This window comes from Carassius auratus, chromosome 32 (assembly GCF_003368295.1).
Source record: "Carassius auratus strain Wakin chromosome 32, ASM336829v1, whole genome shotgun sequence".
Taxonomy (NCBI): Eukaryota; Metazoa; Chordata; class Actinopteri; order Cypriniformes; family Cyprinidae; genus Carassius; species Carassius auratus.
This window is the reverse complement of record NC_039274.1, coordinates 14669885-14692056: the sequence shown is the minus strand read 5'-3', so window position 1 is coordinate 14692056 and position 22172 is coordinate 14669885. Positions and strand designations below refer to the sequence as shown.

Sequence of the window (22172 nt, the reverse complement as noted above, 5' to 3'; positions counted from 1 at the left end):
GGATTTTTGTGGTTCATGATTCCCTGAACTGCAGGTGAATGATGAGTGAGTGAATGAATGATCGAAAGAGAGAGAGACAGCGAGGAAGAGAGTGGGAGTTTGGGAAGAAAGAGAATAGGTACAGACCTCTTCCTCCTCAATTCGAGCAGGCTCAATCAGCAGATTATTGACTTGATCAAAGGACACCCCCTGTTAAGGACAGGAACCAGCGAGAGGGCATGCAGATTAGTCAGGCCGAATTTTTTTTTTTTTATTGAATTAAATAAATCGAACAAACATTCACACAGCTGACTGAATGACAGACACACCTCCAAACACACACACCTAGGCAGGGCAGCAGCGCACACCCACAGAAAGACAGAGCGCTACCAAACCACCACATATACAGCAAACAACACTAACCTACACACTTAATGAGCTGCAGACACATTACAGGCGACAACAGAGTCATCGACGATTAGAAAAGTACTAATCATACATCACAAACTAGTCCTGTGTCACAAGAGTAATATCTGCTGATTCACTTTGGTTATTTTCGAAAATAGAAAAACATTTTTTTGTAATGCTGCTTTAAAACAACATAGCACTGCTCAGTTCTTCTCAGAGTGCATTCAACAAGTAAATTCAGATCATGAAATGAACAGCTATTATCTGGAAAAGCTTGCTATTCGTATTTGTACAATTTATATTGTAAATCTAAAATGTTTGGCAATTTAAGAAATGTTTTAACATTTTAAATGACTTGATAGGGGAAAAAACTGCCTGGATTAAAGGCGTCATACATAAGTTTTTGCCACTAGAGGGCGCGTATTCAAAACAAACAAAAAAACAAAGGCGTAGTTTGATGATGCCGTGACTGAGTGTGGAATCATGGGAGTTGTCGTTTTCATCCCCACAGCCGATGCAATCCGACAGGACTCGGGCAGAAATCATGTTCATGGATGAGCTGATGATTTATTAACGTAGTAGAAGGAAGCAGGGCGAGGCTGAAAGCTGTTGAAGTGAAACGAGGCCGCTAAACAAGGGTGAAACATTATTATGCCACAGTCCGCTTCTGCTCATTCCGGTCGTGCTTATGTGTAAAGCAGTGCTGTTTCATCATACTAAATACATTTGACAGTTCTGTTATAATGCTACTGTGCCGTCGTCACCGGTCTAATAAAATGCATAACATATTAAAGCACATTTGGTTTCCATTTTTATGTTTTCTACAAAACAAAATTGAGGGGTTTTGACGTCACTGACAGGCGACACAATAACACTATAGACACTGTCCGGGTCACTAGTAAAAAATAGCTTATTTTGCCAATATTCACACAGGAACAGCAAACTAGATTTCTTTTCAAACTGAAAACATGTACACACAAGCCCTGCGCAGGCATTCCTCAGCCACTTATCCATCCAGTCCTGGAAACCGCACACACACACACACACACCACACACACCTCAAAATTCCTAACTCCAGAATTATGTACCAGATATACACAAAACTTTCTCACTCTTTTTATTTATTTATTTTTTGCTACCAGTAAAACCCCTAAATAGTTGATGCAATCTTTCTGGTTAAATGCTTCTAGTATGTATTTTTAAGACCAATGAGTCCCCTCATATTTCCACACAATAATAATAATAATAGAAAAAAAAACAGTGGAATATTTCATTGAAGCGAATCTCCGGTATAGTTTAAAACGATCAGCAAACAGACAGTTATGGAAAGGGGGGCAAAGAGGGCAGTGTGCACTAATTTCCCCAGGCAGCAGAGACAGCAAATGATGATGAGAGGAAGCAAGAGCAGTGCTCAATTGGGGGGTGTTTCAAGCTGTGGAGGAGGAGCTAAACATAGCCAAAGTGTGAAGCAAAACCAGGAGAAGCTTTTTCACTGAGGTTCTGTCCTTTCAATCAGACCAAAGGCAGAGGTCATCAGAAAACAAGCATCATTCACGATATCCTTTGCATGCTGCCAATATTCATTCCAATGGCATGATGGCTCTGATACAGATAGAAATGATTGAAATAGCTGCATTTGAACAAATATTGTTGCAGAGGGATCTAAAAGTGTGAGACTGCAAACTAAAATGAAAGTGGGACAAACCAAAAACACATTCTAAAATTTTCTAATAATTTAAGTACAGTATAAAATATTAAAGCACATTTGGTTTCCATTTTTATGTTTTCTACAAAACAAAATCAAAAATTAAAATTAAAATTAAAATTAAAATTAAAATTAAAAATTAAAATTAAAAATAATTTAAGTACAGTACTGTTCAAAAGGTCAGAGGTCAGTTAGGTTTAACGATTTCTAAAAGATCATGTGTCAATGAAGACTTGCGCAATGGCTGCTGAAAAAAAAACTAATTTGTCATCACAGGAATAAATTATGCTTTAATATATTGTCATAATTTAAAATATTTAAAATAGTTTTTTTAAATTGTAACAATATTGTACAAAAATCCTGTTTTACTTAGTTTTTAATCAAATAAATGCAGCCTCGGTAAGCATAAGAGACTTCTACTAACCTCAAACTTTTGAACAATTATTGTAACTTAAAACTTTTCTTCTAATAATATTATTTATGATTAAACATTTGTATTTCGCTGGTAATACACTAGGGGTCTCAGACTTTTAGCAGGGTATTTTGTACATCTTGGACTGAAAAAAATTCTGTACTCTGCACTAAGATGAACATTATTAAACAACTCCACATGATAAAACCTCAGATAATATAGACTGATTGAAACAGTGATCCAAGCTTTCCCGCACCATTCCTTCTAGAACTGAGCCCTTCTTACCTTCACTGGCTGCAGGGATGAGTTCATCTGACTCAGCCTGCTGTCTTCAGGCTCAGCTGCTTCTAGTCGGGGCTGAAAATGGGTATTGACCATTACTCCATCCTCCTCTTCCTCTTCCTCCTCCTCCTCCTCACCGTTCCTCTCGTCCTCAGGGGTGTGAGCAGTAGGTGAGAGGCCGTCATGACTGAAGCCTTGCAGCAGGGCGGCGACGGTCTCGGGTTTGGGCAGCTTGGTGATCTTGAAGTGCTTTTTGTAGTGTGGTGTGTCTTTACGTATGAGCCGCTGTTTCTCTGCAGAAATAGGTGGCGTTCGAGAGTACTCATCGCTCATTTCTGCGTCTTCATCGTCGTCTTCATTTTCATATTCACCACCACGAATGATGGGCTTTTCAGCAAAGTGCACAGTAGGCTGCGAAGACAAGAAATAGGGTTTCCTGTATTACCAATTCAGTGAAATACAGAAGGACTTTGTGAAACAAATGGCAACATATTCCCACAAACCTAAACATTATCTGTACAGTAGCTTGCACATGTTCAATAGAGGTCACGGTTCCATGCAGGATGTGCTAAACTTTATACACACCTCAGTATACTCCACCTCCATTTCATCCAGCTCCTCCTCCTCTTGACCATGTCCATTATTAATCTCCACACCTGTACTGTTTACACCCCGCTTCTCTTCCTGAGAAGTGGCCGAGGCGGTGCCGCTGGATGTCTGAGAGTCATGACTTTGATTTGACAGCCCACTCAACCGTTTCTCCTGTGAAGAACCATCATACATAATCAATAAAAAAAAACGGAGAAGTTTGTATTTAATATTTAAACAATAATGGTAAAAAAAAAAAAAAAAAAAAACAGTTTTCATGTACCGTATTTTTCGGACTATAAGTTGCACCTGAGTATAAGTCGCACCAGTCAAAAAATATGTCATGACGAGGAAAAAAAAAAAAAGTCGCACTGGGAATATAAGTCACATTTATTTGGAACCAAGAACCAGGAGAAAACATTACCGTCTACATCCGTGAGAGGGCGCTAGACGGTAATGTTTTCTCTTGGTTCATGTCAAATTAATTTTGATAAGTAGGTCGCACCTGACTATAAGTCGCAGGACATGCCAAACTATGAAGGTTGACTAAATATGATAACTAAAAAGTAAATTTACACAGGACTCGTACAAAATAATATATATATATATATATATATATATATATATATATATTAGTGCTGTCAATCGATTAAAAAAAATTAACTAATTAATCGCACAATTTTTTAAAATTAATCGCGATTAATCGCGATTAATCGCAATTAAAAGACTGAAACTTTTTGCATATGTAAATGTAAAATGTAAATAATTAATGTAAACTCAAGACAAAGAAACTATTTAAATTCAAAATATGATTGTTTATTGGAATTTTTGTTTAACTTGTAACACAGATTTTCTCATGTAAACAACATACCTGCAATAAACCATCAATATCCTCCAAATTAACTGTTGGCTTGAAAGCCATATTTATTACAGAAATAAAAACACAGGCATGTAAGTACCATTTGAATTTCAAAACAATCAATGTCAATAAAAAACAAAAATGATTTCCATGTTGAATTCTAAGTGGACTGCAAAAAAATTCCAAAGTATAGTCATTGCCAGTGCTTTAAGTGGGCCAGTATGCACCTGTACTCAGTACCGCCACTTCCAAATATAGCTCTCGAGCGTACCACCACCTCTCCATGCGCCCAGAACGTGCTTGTAGCGTACCGGTACGCTCATTTGGACATCTGTTTTAATAGAGGTTTTAATCTTTTACCTGCACTGCCGATTTTCAGAGCGCCCTTCACAATGCAAGCTTCCTAATTCATCCCACTCAGAGCAGAAACTACATTACCCATTCAACGTTAAGTTATACAAGTGAATAGCGCATGTGTCGCATTTCCCACTGTTAAGTGTCAACAACTCACCGTGGCCGGAGAAGGTGTGTGAAACTCGTTATGAGTGTACACCACTCTCGATTCGGTTAAAAATCAAATGCAGTTAACAACAACACTTCATATGTTTTCTTGGCTTCAGACTCTGAATACTGCAAGAACAAGACCAGAATCTGATGATTCGCTGACTGACACCTCACCAAATTTGAATCCTATCACTGCAGGTCAGACTCAAGCTAATTAAGTAATGCAGCTCTTTCAGGAAGGGTGACCAGACGTCCCGAAAAATTCGGGACAGTCCCGAAATCTAAACTGTTGTCCCGACTCTCGAATCTGGCCCTAATTGTCCCGGAACTTATACTAAAGCAAAATCTTGAGTATTTATTGTCTGATAAACATTAAAAACTGTCTGCGGAGGTTGATTCGTCCTGCAGCCCCCGCTGGCTGTTCATTGGCTGCTGCATCTTTTTTCTAAGTTCTAAAAAAATACCGTAGACGGCAAGGCACAAATTTAGATATTCATTTATCTAATTAATCTATAGCCTATGCACAAAGACAATATGATCTTTTTGTCCCCTTTTTGTTTTAAAGCTTGATGAAGAGAGAGAGCGCAAGTTGCTGCAGCTGAGGAGGACAGTGATGCACGCGTACAGGAGTGATTGACAGTTCGCGGCACTGTGTACAAAAAATACTCCGCTACACAATTATTTCGTTTTTTTCGTTTAAGCTTATTAACGTTAGCGTTACAGAAAGGTCTGATTTACGCACTGTTACAACAGTCATTGTTTTTTTTTGTTTTTTTTTTAAACAATGACATTTGAGTTCATGATTTTAATGTTGCTGTTTCTTGTGGCAGACTAAATGAAGAGTAATGTTTCTTGTGGCAGACTGAAGAGTAATCCGGCAGAGTTTTATACTGAAACTTTCCGTCTAAAAGTCCTTCCTTGGTCTTATCCATATTTCTTTGCACGTTGAACACACATAGGCCACAACCAGAAATAAAAAAAAAACTGCAACCGCGTTAATTGCGTTATTTTTTTTTAACGCGTTAAATATTTCAAATTAATCGAATGCGTTAACGCGCTAATTTTGACAGCACTAATATATATATATATATATATATATATATATATATATATATATATATGTATGTATGACTGTATTTAGTAAGATACACCTAAATATAACTCACATTATTTATAAACAGTATAAACTAATTTTAGTTTCCCATACTCAACAAAAAAATCCCTCAAATGTAGAAGTATAGAGAAGAATAATAAAAAAAGAAGTGTCACATAAACTGCATTGGCATTCATTATAAACTGTAATTGACATTGTAAATAGAGTTTACTGTCAGTGCACCATACCATGCATTTATATTCCATTCAAACTGATGGAAACTAAAACACAAAGCAAAAATAAAACAACTGAATTTACCTCAGAGTCCGGTGACTCCAGATCCTCATCTTGTTTGGCTGTATAAGCCTCATTTCTTTTGGCTTCAATGACATTCTTCATCACCTTTAACTCACTGGGATGAGGTGTGGCTCTCCTATGAAGACCCTGCTGGTTCCCAAATACAGCAAGAGTGTTAGCACATGCAGAAAAAATGTATGTAAACCGTTGTCCAGAAATCCTTAACATCCTGTACACATTTCCATGCTCACCCTCCTCTCCGCCGCAGTCTCCTCATCTTCCTCTTCGTGTTTAGAGTCGTCCTTGAACTGAATGACCGATACTCTGTTCAAATTAGTGTCTGTGGGCCAGGTTTCATCAACACTCCTTTCCAGTAGATTTTCTGCAAAGTATATTATATAATAATATTGCAATATGATGTGTATCCTGGATTCAATATGGGTGCAGTATGGGCATGGACCAGCCACAGTACTTTATGTAGTGACTTTAAATGGACTGTATTTGTACTAATCTGTATTTACTTGTACATTTTAAGCTATGGCTATGCAAAGCTGCTTTGGGTGTGATTATAACTAGACTATAGCATGCCAGCTCCATTCACAAGGACGGTTGAGTGTGTTACCAAGGCTTGATGAGGGTTGCTGAGGCAGCAGGTAGCAGGTGAGAACTTTTTCCCCAGTCTGCTCATCGTCCTCTGTCTGGAACTTCAGCATGGGTTGAGACTGGTTCTCTGCCAGCCACATGGCCTTCAGGTTCAGATTGGCCAACGCGAATGGTAAACTCTGCAACCTGGGATGGAGAAACTTCAGTGCATGACTAACCAACATCCAAAACCTTTGATATAGAGACTTTAACATGTTTTCCTCTACAGAATCCATTTTCACCTGTTGCCTGCCACGTCCAGCACATGTAATTCTGTGGCATTGCCGAGCTCAGTAGGTAGTTTTCCCAAACGGTTATCTCTGAGGGAGAGCACGTTCAGGCTGACACATCCTCCCAGTTCTGCTGGCACGCTGCTCAAGTGGTTTCGGTCCACATTCAAGTTGGTCAAATTCTTCAGCTTCCCAAGTGAGCGAGGGAGGGACTGAAAGAGAAAACAGCACAAGGAAGTTTTCACAATGGGCTCTGCTCTGACACGTCTGCTTTCCTCTTGAAATTTGGTAATGCAGTTCTGCTAATACTGTTGGCTTCCTTAAGATCCATTTTTCCAAGTTATTTCAGATGAAACCATCCTTTAATAAACAAACTAACAAATGCAATGTAAAAGGATTCCATTGTATAGTTAACCTGTTGACAAATTATTCCCACTACTGTACTAGTTTGATAAAAACTATTATAATAATATGGAAGCATTACATTAAAAATTATGCGATGATCCAAAACCAGTGAATTAAAGAAAGTGGAGTATGCAAATAAAAACAAACATAACAGAGATCAGGTGGTGCAAGTTGTGTACCTGGAGAAGGTTCTCAGTCAGCATAAGCTCTGTCAGGTTCTCACACTCTCCAAGAGAGTCTGTGAGATGCACTAAGCGGTTCTGGTTCAATTTCAGAATGGACAACTTCTTAAGTGAGCCTGTTGAGAAATTTCATGGATGCCTCGAGATAAATACAATAACAACTGTAGTCATATTAAAATGGTTTCAATAAGAACACTGACTAAGTACAGAAACATGATTTTGAAATGAAACAGGCAGTGTACATTAGTGATAATAGCCAAAATAAATAAAGAACATTAACTCTAAGCCTGTTATGACAGTGCAGCAATAGGATGACCTAAGTCTACTGACACTAGGGGGCAGTGTTGTGATTTTCTAATCAATAATTTTTTTTTTCAGTTGATCATAACAAACTAAAATTTTAAACATTGACTATGACCATAAAGGTTTCTAATTTGTTTATAAAAAGTTATAATTTTACATTACTAAAGGTGTATCTAGCTGTCCTGAAAGAAACCACATATTTTTTACATATTTTGTTGTAACCTGATTTGAACTTTGAAAACAGAGGATTTCAAATTTCCCTCTGGCTAACCACAAGACTCGGAAGTCAGAGAAAATTGTACAGTTTGAAATATAACAGGAACAGCCGGTGCATGTTAAATCACATGTGTAACTAACTAAATACCTACAGTACACCCTTTGAGCAAATAAGCCTGAATGTAAGTGTGACAATTTTGGTGAGCATTGTTCTGACTGATTTTAGACTGGGCAGCACATCATTTTCAAGATGATTCAGTTTACGGTGAATGCAGGTCAACATGTTTATTGTAACAGCCGTGTCTCTACACAAAAGCCGGAATAATCTCATATTTCTTGAGGTTTGTAAGAGGCATATAGAGTTTCACCAATGCTGTCTGGCAAGACTTCCAGGAGGTTCTCCGAGAGCAGCAGGTCTGTGAGGGTGATAAGGCCACTGATCTCTGTGGGAAGCTCTGATAGACGGTTCTCCGACACGTCCAAGCAAACCAGCTGCCGCAGGTTCCCCAGCTCCTGTTAAACACAGAGGTCAACTTTCAGTCAGCTGAAAGTGAATGAAGGCACTCTAGTTTCCACTCCAGTTATCACCAGAACAGGCACAGGGCACATGCATTCAGCTGTGCTGAAGGGAAAACATGTCTGAAAAGGTCAACATCTGCATGAATTTGAACTAGATATTTAAAACAATCAAGAGAGATAACCAGAAAGCTAATGAGCTAATCAGAAGCGGTCTGTACTCACAGGAGGTAGTAAGGAGAGCTGGTTTTTGTCCAACCAAAGCTCACGAAGATTGGGCAGTGCCCCAAGTGTGTCAGGCTGAACAGAAGAAATAAAAAGAAAGCAGATTTAAGACAGGACATGGAAAAAGAGAAATATGACATGATTAAAAAATGTAAATGTAAAGAAAAAATGTAATAAAACAATATTAAATAATAAATTAATCAGCAGTAGCTCAGGTGTTGGTTCAGTAAAGGAAATGATAATCGGAGATCCACTGGGCCAAACAAAAACAACAAGCTCTAAATAAAGCTGAAAACATGGCATGCATGTGTGTGCATAAGCTAATAACTAAAACATCTCAATTATTCTCAGGAACACAAAAATTCTGTTTCAGTTCTTACCAAAACTTCCAGTAAATTGCTTCCCAGATCCAGTTGTTCCAGTTTAACCAGGAAGGAAAGAGAGCTAGAGGAAGGTAGAGACAGATTTCACATTTAATTTAATGCATCCATTTCTTTTAGGGTATAAACAAAACATGAACACTGTGGATCTAATAACTGCAGAGTGATGGGAAAATACTTACGAGGGCAAAGATTTCAGTAGATTCTCCCTCAGCTCTAGAGTCACCAGGTTTGACAAGCTGAGAGGAGACAAAAAAGAAAAAGAGCCAAGATTGAGTGTCAGATGAGTGTGTCACTCAGTTTGGAAGAGCAAGGGGCTCCCCATCTGCACAACATCAACAGTAGCCAAACTCAATCTGTGTGTGTGTGTTGTGTGTGTAAACTGGAAAGAGCCTGTGTGTGTGTGTGTGTGTGTGTGTGTGTGTGAGAATGGGATGCCTGCTTCGTGTGCTAATTACAAAAGGCACAGAAAATTATAAAAAGACATTTAGATATTTTTAAATAATCTGCACAAGTATTCCCCTTTGATACACATTGCTTTGATCCATTACTTCAATTACATGGTGCATAAACTTAAGGTTTTCTTTTTGAGGTTATACTACATTAACACGCATTTAGTATAAATGACTGACATAAGACACATACTATAATGCTTGCTTTTTATATCTATAATTCATTGTGAACGACTCATCCATGCATAGCTTCATCAAAAGTTTGATCTCGTAACATTTAATGAGACTGTCGAAAATGAAAACGATGGAATTCTCTTGGACAACCGATAGACAAAAAGTCACCGTCCTTCAGTTTTTTTCTTTTTGATAATCTTCTACACTTGCGTGTACATCACAATATAGAAAAGAAGACCTGTCTCTACATGCATTTCATTGGGGCTTAATGAAAACATGTATAAAAAAATAAATTAAAATAAAAAACCAATCCCCTAGAATAAAACGTGTTCATATAGACTTACTTTCCAATGTCATTGGGTAGAGACTGCAGCGACACGTCATTGAGTGATAGATGAGCCAGTCCTCTGAGCTGTGTCAAGCCATCAGGCAACCTGAGAGCCACACAGACAAAAGAAAAATGAGACGCACGATGGAAAGGTACTGACTGCCTTTTCTATTGTACTGACTGCACAGCATTGACTGGCCAAAACAAAGGGTCTGTTACATTCTCACCTGCTATAAAAATAACATTACAGTATATTAACAGAACATATGATCATTTGAAATGCTTTTTCGTGTCAGTCTTTCTTCTCCCTTCCCCACCGTTCTACACTTTTCATAATCAAGAAAGTGTCATTTAGTCTGGGGGAGAGCTTTGGGGGATTTGGGGGTCCTTCCAACCCACTAACCTGGACAAGGGGTTTCCGCTGAAGTCTGCGATCTCCAAGGCCTGACATAATTGAATGTTTTCGGGAATCTCAGAAATATCTGAGAGAGAAACAGAAAGAAAGGCACAGTCGGCGAGATGTGTCACGACAAAATGAGCACTTTTTCAGGCTTTTTAATAATGGGTACCAGATATCCTGCCCTGGAGGAACGGAGGGAGAGGATGATTAGACTGTGGTGAGAGTTTTCTGTAAGTGTGTGTGTATCTTCCTCATAGGAAGACATACTTACTGCATAGTCTAAATACAGAACATGTTCAACATTCCCCCAATCAATCCTGAGACGAACAGTGAATGTGCCTTGGGCTGTGAGAGGCACATGAGTAGACAATTGGGCGTTGAAATTGATGTACACTTCTTAAATAGACATGGCTCAAAGAAAACATTCCTGGGCACTTGTGTAAAGAAACGTTCAACTGCCACACAGGATGTGTAGGAACGTGTGTGTAAATATCTCTGGATGGATGCAGTTTAAAAGCAGCTTTATTCAGCAGAAGCAGGGCACATTTAAGAGAGAGCTTTACAAACCATTTCTGGAGATGTCCATCTCCACCAGCTGTGTGAAGTTGGCAATTTCGGGTGGTAACTTTTGAATCTCATTGTCACTGAGGCCCAGCTTTCGCAAATTGTGCAGTCTGAAGAAAGGCTGAAAGAGAAAGGAAAAATAAGAATTAGACAAAACGCAGTTACATACTGGACAGACTACTGCATCAAGGGAGGCTCAATACAGATAGGCCTCACATTTTGGTGATGTTGATAAAGTTATTGCAATCTCCTTATACTGGATACTTATTAGTTTCTGCCCATTTTAGCAACAGATTATAGTGAAGAAAAAAACATTTCATTAGTTATTTACCGACTGGTTATCCCAAACCTGCGTGACTTTCTTTTTTTCTGTAGAACACAAAAGTCAATATTCTGAAGAACCATTTTCATGACAGCTGACATCAATTTTATAGAAAAGTTTCCCCAAATTATCTTTTTATGTTCCATAAAAGAAAGCAAGCCATACAGGTGCGAAACAACATGAGGGTGAATAAATTACTAGCACTCTCTCTTGAAGTGTGCTTCCCTTTTAGGAGCTCATGTCACCATTTATTAGTTACGGCTTATAAAAGAAAAATAATTACAGGTCAACTGGTATTTGACTTTTTTGCATAATGACATTATATCTGACTGATTTGTAGAATTCAGAGACACTGGTGACAATGAAAAACACAGATGGGTCAAGCACTACTAGACACTACATGGACGCAGATTTACAACAAACCAGGAAATGCAATCATTGCTATGCTGCAATTGCAAATAACAGCTTGCCAACAAATTGAGAAGGCCAATGAAATTCAAATTACAAAACTTCTTGCATTTGATTGTTACTTCAAGGAGCCAGATTAGAAACTAATGACCACATTTCAAATACCTGTCAAAAGTTCATCCATTCCACACACACTTCTCTAAACAACTAACAATCATATAAAGAGAAGGCAAACACGTGTGTGTCTGTTTTTGCATGCCATGCTACTCTATCAAGAGCTCGCTTGTAAGTTGGTCAAATTAAGTACATTCCTGCTGCTGTGGCCCGTCGTGCCCTCTCCTCTTTTTATGCTGGGCTGAACAGCACCAACAGAGGGCTTACTATGTACTGCCAAGAATAAGGCTGATACTGCAGGATGTGTGTGTGTGTGAGACTGTGTGTTTTGTGAGTCTGAACAGAAATTCTGATACACTGGTAAACAAGGCCAAAACACAGAAACCCTTTGTAAAAAGACAAGGTGTACAATAAGAAAAAAGGATGAGAACAGCACATGACTGTGGGAAATGTAACTCAAAGCTTGAATAACCCAAACAACAGTTACCATCTCCCTGTCAGTCAGTGGGGCCTGCAAGGGGGTCTCAGCAGACTTCACAGGGAACCTCAAGATGACTTACATGAGAGAAAATTGTGTTCATTGAAATAAAGCTTAAATGAAAAAAATAAATTGGAAATAAATGAATAAAACTGAACAAAAACTATAACTTAAAAATGTATAAATCTAAACATAAAAAATATATATAATAATAAGAAAGGCAAATGCACAACAAATCAGAATGAAAACTGGAAATATAAAAATAAAAGCCAATTTAAAATTCTAAGGAAAAATTATAATAGTATATACTAATAAAAAATAAAATAAAAAATCAGGTGAAAAGTTTTTTTTTTTTTAAATCTGTATGCAAATCGTGAATAAAAAAAAAACAAAAAACAAAAAAACAAAAGAGGAATCCTGAATACCATCAGCTCTTAGAACACTAAGAATCCTGAAACTATTATACATTGATTATTTTACTCTTCAATCTATAGACCCTCACAGTTTCTCTAAATTAATGTAATATAAAAATAATATTAATAATTCTGTCACAGCAGCAGATATTCCAGAGGAAACCTATTAGCCTACATGTGGAAGAGCCACTGAATACTGACATGGACAACAGGGTACCCGCTTTGCAGTCCAAAAGGTTGAAAAATGCTGCTATAAGGTGCTCACTTAAAAGAATGACACTTCCTATGAAGTTAAACAAGGAAATTAGTGTTTGCTAATGTAAACGTCAGCGGTGACCTTCTTAACCAGGCATGCTGAATGCTAAGATCTCCCATCTCCCCCACCCCTCATCAGTTTTTAGGAAACTCTCAAAGATCACAGATGACAAATAAGAAACACAGTGGCAGGTGTCGGTTTAAAAGAATGCACGTTTCCTACCTATTTGTAAATTAAATAATACCTTATTTGGAAATGTGAGGAGATGGGGATTCTATGTGTCTGCAATGAAAATAAACAGCTAGAACCCTTTTTTTTCCCCACACCATTTTTATTAAATACAGTGTGATTTTCCGCAATTGAGATCTGTGCATGTTGTTTTTTGCAACAGTGCATTTTCTGCTTGGGCGAGTGCTTCACTGACAGCTTAAAATCACCTGCATGCCAGCAAATTACTTATTCCAGACATTTTATTAAGCTTTAAGTTACATCTGAAATGACAAGGGATCAACTTATAATCATTATTAATAAGCCCACAAACTCATTCTCTAAACTGGCCTGGGTCTTCAAATTATTCATAGCTTTGTCTAAATGGACGGAATGCCACTGCTGAACATCTCTTCTATTATCTGAGAGAATACAGTCCTCTATGGTTCACCTCTGTGGTTCACTGTGGGCAGCTGGAGGCTCTGTTGCCACCACCATGCTGGCAGCTGACATGTATCACATGACTAACCGATGGGAAATGTGAGCCTTGTAAGAAATGAGACCAAAATACACATACACATCAAGTAATATACTCAGCTGCTGCATACAGGACTTGAAATAATTACAAAATAAGTGGTGCGATGATAACACATGGTTGAACTACTCATGTCATTTGGAGAAAATGCTGAGATGCCCTCACATAGAGGCCATCAAAACACATACCTTGTGTCAGTTGATGCCTTCAGTGTGACTCATGAAAATAAAGAAAACTCTTTGAATGAGAAGGCGTGTCCAAACTTTTGGTCTGTACTGTATATGTTATTTATATTCAGGGTTCCCAAACTTGGTTAACTTCAAATTCAAGGACATTTCAAGGACTTTCCAGGTCCAATACCCTCTAGGACTTAATGTGGGGTCACATTGCAAGTGAGAGCAAGGTTACATAGTGTTTCCTTGTAAGATACTTTGTTACAATTTTCATGTGTCAACACAACTACGCAATTTATAATTTAAGATATATTAACCCATAAAGTACTCGCATACTCACTGAGATTGCTCTCAGCTAAAGCGGGCACAGCCATCTGTCAAAAAACTTGCAACTCTCACGTATCAGACTGAGTTTTTACATAGGCCTATTTGATTAACATAATTTCCTTATTGTCCTTTTTTTATCCACCTTATTTTTATCAACCATTTCACAATGGCTTTACACTATCATTTTTTATAAACTTTTAATAAGAAGCTATATTACAGTTAAGGTGGTAGAAAGTGTAATTTCCCCCCATGTTAAATTGCTTTTTCCAATCCCAATATGCTGTGCAAACTATTTGTTTGAGTACCCTGACCAGCATGACACAGCAACACTGGCTCAACCAATAGTGTAAGCTTGGGGGTGGGACTTTCCATTTGTCTGACCAAAGGCAGAAGGGGGAGTGTTTGTGAAACTTTTTTAAAAGAAGACATTATTTTGCAATTCTGCAAGTTGCCACTAGAGGCACAGAAAGCACACTGCACCTTTAAACAAATTCAAAACACAAGGGAAATTGTCCCTATTGAGAAAAGCAGTGTTGGAGTTCTCCCATCTAACAGCCGCTCAAGATCACAGTCATTATGTCCATAGGCCAAAAAATATAAAAGTCACAGCCTGTACTGTCTTGGTCTATGTGACATTAACACAACAGTTGAAACCCAAATCAAACCTTAAACTAGCATATCTTAAAAGGCTCTCTAAGAGCAAGGCACTCATGCTTATAGAGACTGAGAAAAGAGGAGTGATATGGGTGGGGGGGTTGTTGTCTCAGGCATCCAAGTCAAAACAGAGACTGCTGTGTGTTAAATCAAGTGAATGCCTACCTCATGACTTTCTCCAATTAAACCATTACAGCTGACCCTTCAGTCCCCAACATTACTAAACATTATTTCAACCTGGAAACAAGACCAGACTATGATCTAAAAGCCACTACACTAACAGATGTCTCTCAAACTATCACACCATCTCTGTCACCTATACTTTGTCTGACTTTGACTTTACAGCAGGGCCATAACCACCACAGACACTGAGGGACAGACATTGATGCCAGACCAAGCGCCAACCTCCTGCTCTCTCTCGTGAGGCCAATAAGGAAGTGACTAAAACTGCAATTCATCGACTGGCCGCTTGAGGCTGGCTGCAAAAGAGTCAGTCCCATAGACTTCCCATGTTAAAATGCCCAACTTTACAGCAGAAAAAAAATGTTTACAGCCTGGTGCAAAAAAAGATTTTGGTCTAAATAGCTAATTTTGCCCTTCATGACAACTATGAGGGGGGTGATTTTTTTTTTTATAACTCATCTGTTTAAATTATATCAAGACTTAAAGCTATGCATAATTAAGGGCGTGGCCACTTGAGTGACAGGTGGATTGCCGTTGCTGACAGTGCCGTCGCGCTAGGTGGGCGTGGCTTCAGCAAGTAGCTCCCGCCTTTTTGCCCATTTTTTGTTTGTCCTGGAGAGTTGCATGGTGACGCGCTGCCAAGATGGAGACGGCCAGCTCTGCACACTTTAGGATTCAAAAACACACTTCAGGAGTCTATGGGTGACGTCACGCACACTACGTCCATCTTTTTATACAGTCTATGTGCCAAACTAATAATTTAAACAAAATCTAGCATTAAAATTAGTCATTTTAACTGAACTCATGACTGGTGGTGGTGCTTGAGACATTTGGTGATCATTCATAACAATAATACTGAAAATATTACTTTACTAATGCTAATTCTACTACTACTAATCTATTAGTAGTAAATATTAGCCAATGGCTAATGATAGACATTTTTAGGTCGCCTAGCATGGACATTTAGTCGCATTGTAGAGGGTTGTTAGAAACATTAACAGAGCTGTTTTTTTCTTATTTTATTTTTTTTAGTAAAAACACGTTTAAAAAACGCTACTTGACCAGAATGGCCCTTGCGCGGCCTCACTCCTTCTCTTTAAATGAAGGCACGAAAGCACGCAGGGGTGACGATTGGGGAGGAGCAGGCAAACAAAGCTTTGAGATGGTTCTTCTTTTCAGCTGTGAATAAAGAGTAGACGGGCGATTGTGGTACTGACCGCATCAATAACCCGGCCATAAAAACCTGAAAGGTGAAAGCATATATGAAACCAAACACTGAAATGGGGAAATCAGCATTATAAGTCTAAAATCAAAATGTCTAGTTCCCATTTGTGTAATAGGAACAAAAACATTACAAAAAAAGTCACTTTGAAACCAAAGTCAAATTAAAGGAGAAGGTTTTCCCCTTTCCTCCTCTAACATGCGAGGATTACAGTGAGGGTCCTTCACATGAATGAACCCCCTGTCCTCTTTTTCCCACCTCTTTTCTCTTAGCACTGGAACAAAGCCTATGAAGTCACACTCAGTGCTGTCAATCAAAACTAAGACCGCTTAGCTCCTCCCACTAAAGGCAACAACAGAGTGAGGGACTTTTCTATTGTCCAAAGGGGAGAGGCAAGCCAAAAAAAAAAAAAAAAAAAAAAAGAGGATAAAAGATGGCAAGGTTGTGGGGTACAAAATGGAAGAGATGAGAAATGTGGTCAGGTAGGATGGAGAACAGGAATCGGGGAAAGAGAAAGTGAGCAAGAGAGAGTGATTTTTCGCAAAAATTAGGGTGTGTAAGGATAAACTTTGAATGTTTACCTCTAAATAATGAATGCTGACTGTCTCAAAGAAAAAGCAGAAAAAGTCAAAGTTTGAAGAGCATTTTTACCTCAAAAAGGCTCAGTTCTGAGAGGATAATTGTCTAAAAGGATGGTCCTGAGCCAAACACGTCTGGCACATGACTGCAGCTCCGTCACTGGTGCTATTGTACCACAGGAGGCCCGTGGCACGACTGCTCAAGTGTCTGGATCAGAGTACAGCATTTCTGTCCTGCAGATATTTCTCCAATATAAACAGCTCGTCTCACTCTTCATATCAAGGATGTTTTGATTGAAAAAAAATAATACCAATAAAAAAAAAAAAAGAGATAATTAACCTCGGAGACTAATCAATGGTTTTAATAATCAAAGTATAATGTTTACAGAAAATTTTACAATGGAAAGTCTGGGTCATAACTAATTACCCAGTACCCAACTGATTAAACATGTTAGAGTTTTATGCAAAATTTAATTAAACTTCAGTTTTAATCACTTTAATAGCCCTTAGGCTCAAAATTGAAATGGAATACATGTGATGCACAAATCAACGGATATTGTTATCAGACTGCCAACTTGAGGGTACATTCTGGAGGATTTGCAAAAGTTAAACTAATTTGGACCTGTGTGTCAGTCAGCAAGTATCAAAAAATAATCAATATTTGATCATCTTCTGAAGCGGCTCAAGATCAGAGACCGCCACAAGTCTTTCCATTTAAACAATGCCACATTTGGACATTCTACACAACATCAGAGCTGAAGACTCCGGTGTGTAGACATGACTGTAAACAGTTTCTCTTCTTGGACTTCCTATTCCCTTCAAAACTCATGTAGGTTAGAAATGAGAGGTATATATGAGGGTCCACAGAAACTCAGAAGTATAGAGAGAGGGATTGTAGAAACCATTGCCAGAGAAACCACCTGACAAGCCTCTCTGAACACAACTAACTGCTGAATGATCATGGGAAAGCAATCATTTACTCAGGGAGGTGAAGGACTGTGCACTATTTACTGAGAGAGAGACAGAAGTGAAGTTTGGGGTGGAGCCAGACTTGAAATGACCTCTAGATGACTAGGCATTATGTAAATTACTGAAAAGTATGGTAATGTTTTAATTGTTTTTAATCAAATCTCTTATGTTCACCAAGGTTGCCTTTGTTTAAAAATACAGTAAAACAGAAATATTGTAAAATTATATTCCATTTTTAAATAACTGCTTAGTATTTTTGTGATACATTTTCAGGATTTTTGATTCATAGAAAGTTAAAAAAGACATAATATATTTCAATCACTTTTGATTAAATTACTCCCTAAAACATCAAATATTTCTTAACACTTTTGAACAGTAGTGCATCTTAACTGCCACATGCAGCTTAACAAGAGCCAAATGTAAGCTGCAAGATCACAGAATTAAGGTTCAAGTTCACTTGATTTTTTTTATTTACTTTTTACTATGAAAGTAGATGACTACATCCAATCAATTCAAATGAAGTGTTTCTTAAAGGGGGGGTGAAATGCTATTTCATGCATACTGAGTTTTTTTACACTGTTAAAGAGTTGGATTCCCATGCTAAATATGGACAAAGTTTCAAAAATTAAGCTGTACGTTTGAAGGAGTATTTTTGTTCCCAAAATACTCCTTCTGGTTTGTCGATACATACCACATAGAGACGTCCTGCTGTAGTCGTTGCTGATGCTGCTCTTGTTCAGTTTCAGCCTCTGGATCTGATTCTGGTTCATAAATAAACGGCTGAATCTGACTGTTAGCCATGGTTTGTTAGCCATGGTTTTTATTTTTTTCCTCACGGTAATGTCACCGCTTCAAGCTCTCAACGCAAAAGCTTACGCGCGCTCGTGATTCTTTAGCTCCGCCCACACGTCACGCCTCCATATCCTCCTCTCGTGTTTTTCCAAAGAAAATCGGCACAGACTATCTTTCTCTTATAAATATAATAAAACTAAAGACTTTTTGGAGATATGAAGGATGCAGTACTACTCTATAGGTACTCAAGATTAACAGGAGATTGAGTGAAAATGAGCATTTCACCCCCCTCCCCCCTTTTAAAATGAAGGTGCTTTGATAAGACTAGTTTTCCTGAATATGATTCCACAAATGATTCTTGTCATACATGATTGTGCCAATACAAGTGCCTATTAACAAGAGGAAATGGGTGTGCAATGCAAGCACAAATCACTCAGTGTTCCTCCTCTTCATACTGACTGTTCTGATGCAAAATGAGATGTCACTCCCAAACCACTGAAGTCAGTTCTGGAGGAGAATAGTAAGTCTCATCCACACGTGCCTCTGTGATTGAACTACAACAAACCATTTGATTTGCATTCCAAACCAAAGTCAAATAAGATGCAGAGCTCAGGTGAACGTACAGATGGATCTCCAGTAAAGTTTTTAAAGCAAAGCGGTGATCTTAAAGTTATCTTATTCGAGTTTAATGTAAAAGACGAATGTAAGCTAAGACACTCGTATTCAATACTCATATCTAAAAATGTTCAGATACCAAAACTGCGTCAGTCGGTTCCAATGGAAATGAAAAGGAAGCATAGAATCATATATTGCTCTATAAGACATGTATTGAGACATCAGCTTCTTGCTGAATGTTGTGAGTTTGAAGCAGTGATAACCATTTGTCCAAACATGGGACACAAAAGTTAGCAGGAGTGCTCTGGAAACCAGTTTAAAATAAAATTTAACATTCCAACTTTAAAGGGTTTGCTAGATGTTCACATTATATAATGATGCTGAGAAGAAAAAAAAAGAAAAACCAACCACGCACATTTGCAAATAAAAAGCAGGACAAATGCCAAAGACACCATACGTTGTGCCTGATGCACTGCTTCCTGTTTTATCACATCACAGCACAACTGAAGGTCATAAGTCCTACACCAATATTAGTATGCATTCTGTTTAAATCTTAAATTAAGCAGTCTATAGGGAGTTTATCCAATGTGAACTTCTCTGAAAGGGAACACGATTGGCACATATCTGCAGAAAAACTGAATAATCATGTTCAAGTTGTGATTAGACATAGCAACATATTTTCTTCCGCAATGGTGCCATGCATCTGAGTGAAACAGATAATTGAAAGAAAAATAATGCAAGAAAGGGTTAAGTGGAGATATCTGGCATTCATTACCAGAGAGATCTCTGTCGTTTTATTAGAAGTTTGAGTTATTAGATTTAAGTTATTATTTGCCCAATAAACTTACATTGTAAGTTCATAACTGTAAACACTTTTTCCCCCCCAGAATAATCAACATCACACCATAGATACAGTGGAGGTCCTTAGTACAGTGTTTATTGCAACAATCAAATTTGTGTTGTATAAGGTGCAAGCATTTCAAGTAAAAATAAAAGACAAACTTCTTGTTGTTGTTCATCCAATGTTTTATTCAGAGTTGTGTGTGCGTTCTTCCTGTTTCCGGCCAAAGCTCCATTCTGCTATTAGGATCGACACAGTTTTACCATTGCCATCAGTCTATCGTCTCTCTCTCTCTCACACACACACACACACACACGTTTGTTTTTGTGAAAAGTGGGGACATCCCATAGGCGTAATGGTTTTTATACTGTACAACCTGTATATCCTATGGCCCTACACCAACCCTACACCTAACCCTCACAGGAAACTTTGTGCATTTTTACTTTAAAAAAAAAAAAACTCATTCTGTATGATTTAAGCGTTTTGAAAAATGGGGACATGGGTTGTCCTCATAAGTCCCCTTCTCCTTGTAATACCTGTGTCATACCCATGTCATTATACAGAGTTGTGTCCTGACATCTGATATGTAACAAAAACAAGAGCACACACACACACACTCACAACACTGATATACTATATTCATGGACAAATCCAGAATAACTTGTCTCAATTCCACGTTTGCTAAAAATGTGTTTGTACCTGCACGTCTTGTCTTTGCATATCTGCCATCTGTGAAACACAACACAAGAAAGGCATTCAGTCATGTGACCATTCCAATCCCCATGATCAGTGGTAGCCAACTTTTACAGGATGGAGAGGGATAAAAGACAGAAAAAGTTAGAAAAACAGCAAACTGACAACGGTATAATCGGTCCTGAAACGGCAGCTAGAACGCAGTTAAGCACAAAGCCTCATTGTGAAAGCGAGTGTTTGTAGGCCTGTCCAACAATCATGTGGTCGAGTCTCTCAGGCTCAAGCGACATTCCCAGAATTCATGTTCAGAAGCAGATAGTACTTCTACATAGTGTCTACAGATATGAACAAGTTACACTTTTTAATACCACCTTCTGTGAAACTTAAGATTAAACCTGTGATGGAAATTTTTATTATTATTTTTTTATCTGAGTATCAGCTGATACCGATCCAACAGTAGCACAGGTGTTTTTGTTTTTTTAATCAATGTAGAATTCCTATACCTCTGTGTTTTGTCCTGATCATGACTGTTATTGTGTGTTAAACACAATCTACTAAATATGGACAACTTCATTAGGTAGAAAAATACCAAATTAAAAAATATATAATTATAATCTATGACAAAAATACTATTATAAACTAGGTTAGTGGATAATTCAGCAGCAAAAGTTACTCCAAAAATAATGAGTATAACATGGAGTCACAGTGTGCAACGCACCACGTAAAAAAGTTCAAAGCACAAAGGTAAGAGATACTGACGCATAGTGTTTTATATCTGTGATAGAGTCTTTCCTTTTAAAGGTTTTCAATTTCAGTTATTGTGCGTGTGAAGAACAATTTATGCTGCTCTCTACTCCAGTGTTGTGATCTAACAGACACCTAGCAGAAAGTAATGTGATTTAGAAACAGCACTAAACTCCAGCAAGATAGAGTCCCTATATTAAGTTTGATGGTGAGCGTTTGTGGACTGCAGTCCTAATGTAAATTAGTAATGTAAACGTGTCACACCACTCGCATGTATCCTCTAAACAAAACAACGATGAAATGAAGAAGTGTAGGCAATCTAGGTGTGAGCCGGGCACCGATGGTCAGAATATTATAGACAAAAGAATAATGATTACAAAACAGTTTAGAGTCAAGCATCATGTTTGCAGTACAAAAGAACCATTCTATTTCGATAATCAGTCCTTTATGGTAAGTGTGAATGGCTCATAGTCTGAAAACTTTAGCATGATATGGAAAAAAAAC

General features: G+C 38.0%; 1 protein-coding gene across 16 annotated transcripts in view; it reads right to left on the bottom strand.

The window, feature by feature from the left end:
* The window catches only part of LOC113051674 (protein scribble homolog), a 75477-nt gene that overhangs the window by 31012 nt on the left and 22293 nt on the right, over window positions 1–22172 (bottom strand). For 13 of the 16 annotated variants that reach the window (XM_026215609.1, XM_026215607.1, XM_026215614.1 and 10 more), the window contains exons 2-16: window positions 11148–11265; window positions 10584–10662; window positions 10197–10286; window positions 9409–9465; window positions 9227–9290; window positions 8847–8921; window positions 8474–8618; window positions 7584–7702; window positions 7012–7211; window positions 6750–6916; window positions 6379–6509; window positions 6149–6277; window positions 3372–3548; window positions 2790–3197; window positions 127–189 (exon numbers count right to left, since the gene is read on the bottom strand). In XM_026215609.1, coding sequence (XP_026071394.1) covers window positions 127–189; window positions 2790–3197; window positions 3372–3548; window positions 6149–6277; window positions 6379–6509; window positions 6750–6916; window positions 7012–7211; window positions 7584–7702; window positions 8474–8618; window positions 8847–8921; window positions 9227–9290; window positions 9409–9465; window positions 10197–10286; window positions 10584–10662; window positions 11148–11265 — 2022 coding nt within the window. The remainder of the gene's footprint in view (window positions 1–126; window positions 190–2789; window positions 3198–3371; window positions 3549–6148; window positions 6278–6378; window positions 6510–6749; window positions 6917–7011; window positions 7212–7583; window positions 7703–8473; window positions 8619–8846; window positions 8922–9226; window positions 9291–9408; window positions 9466–10196; window positions 10287–10583; window positions 10663–11147; window positions 11266–22172) is intronic. The other 3 variants (XM_026215608.1, XM_026215623.1, XM_026215612.1) reach the window with 2 other exon arrangements.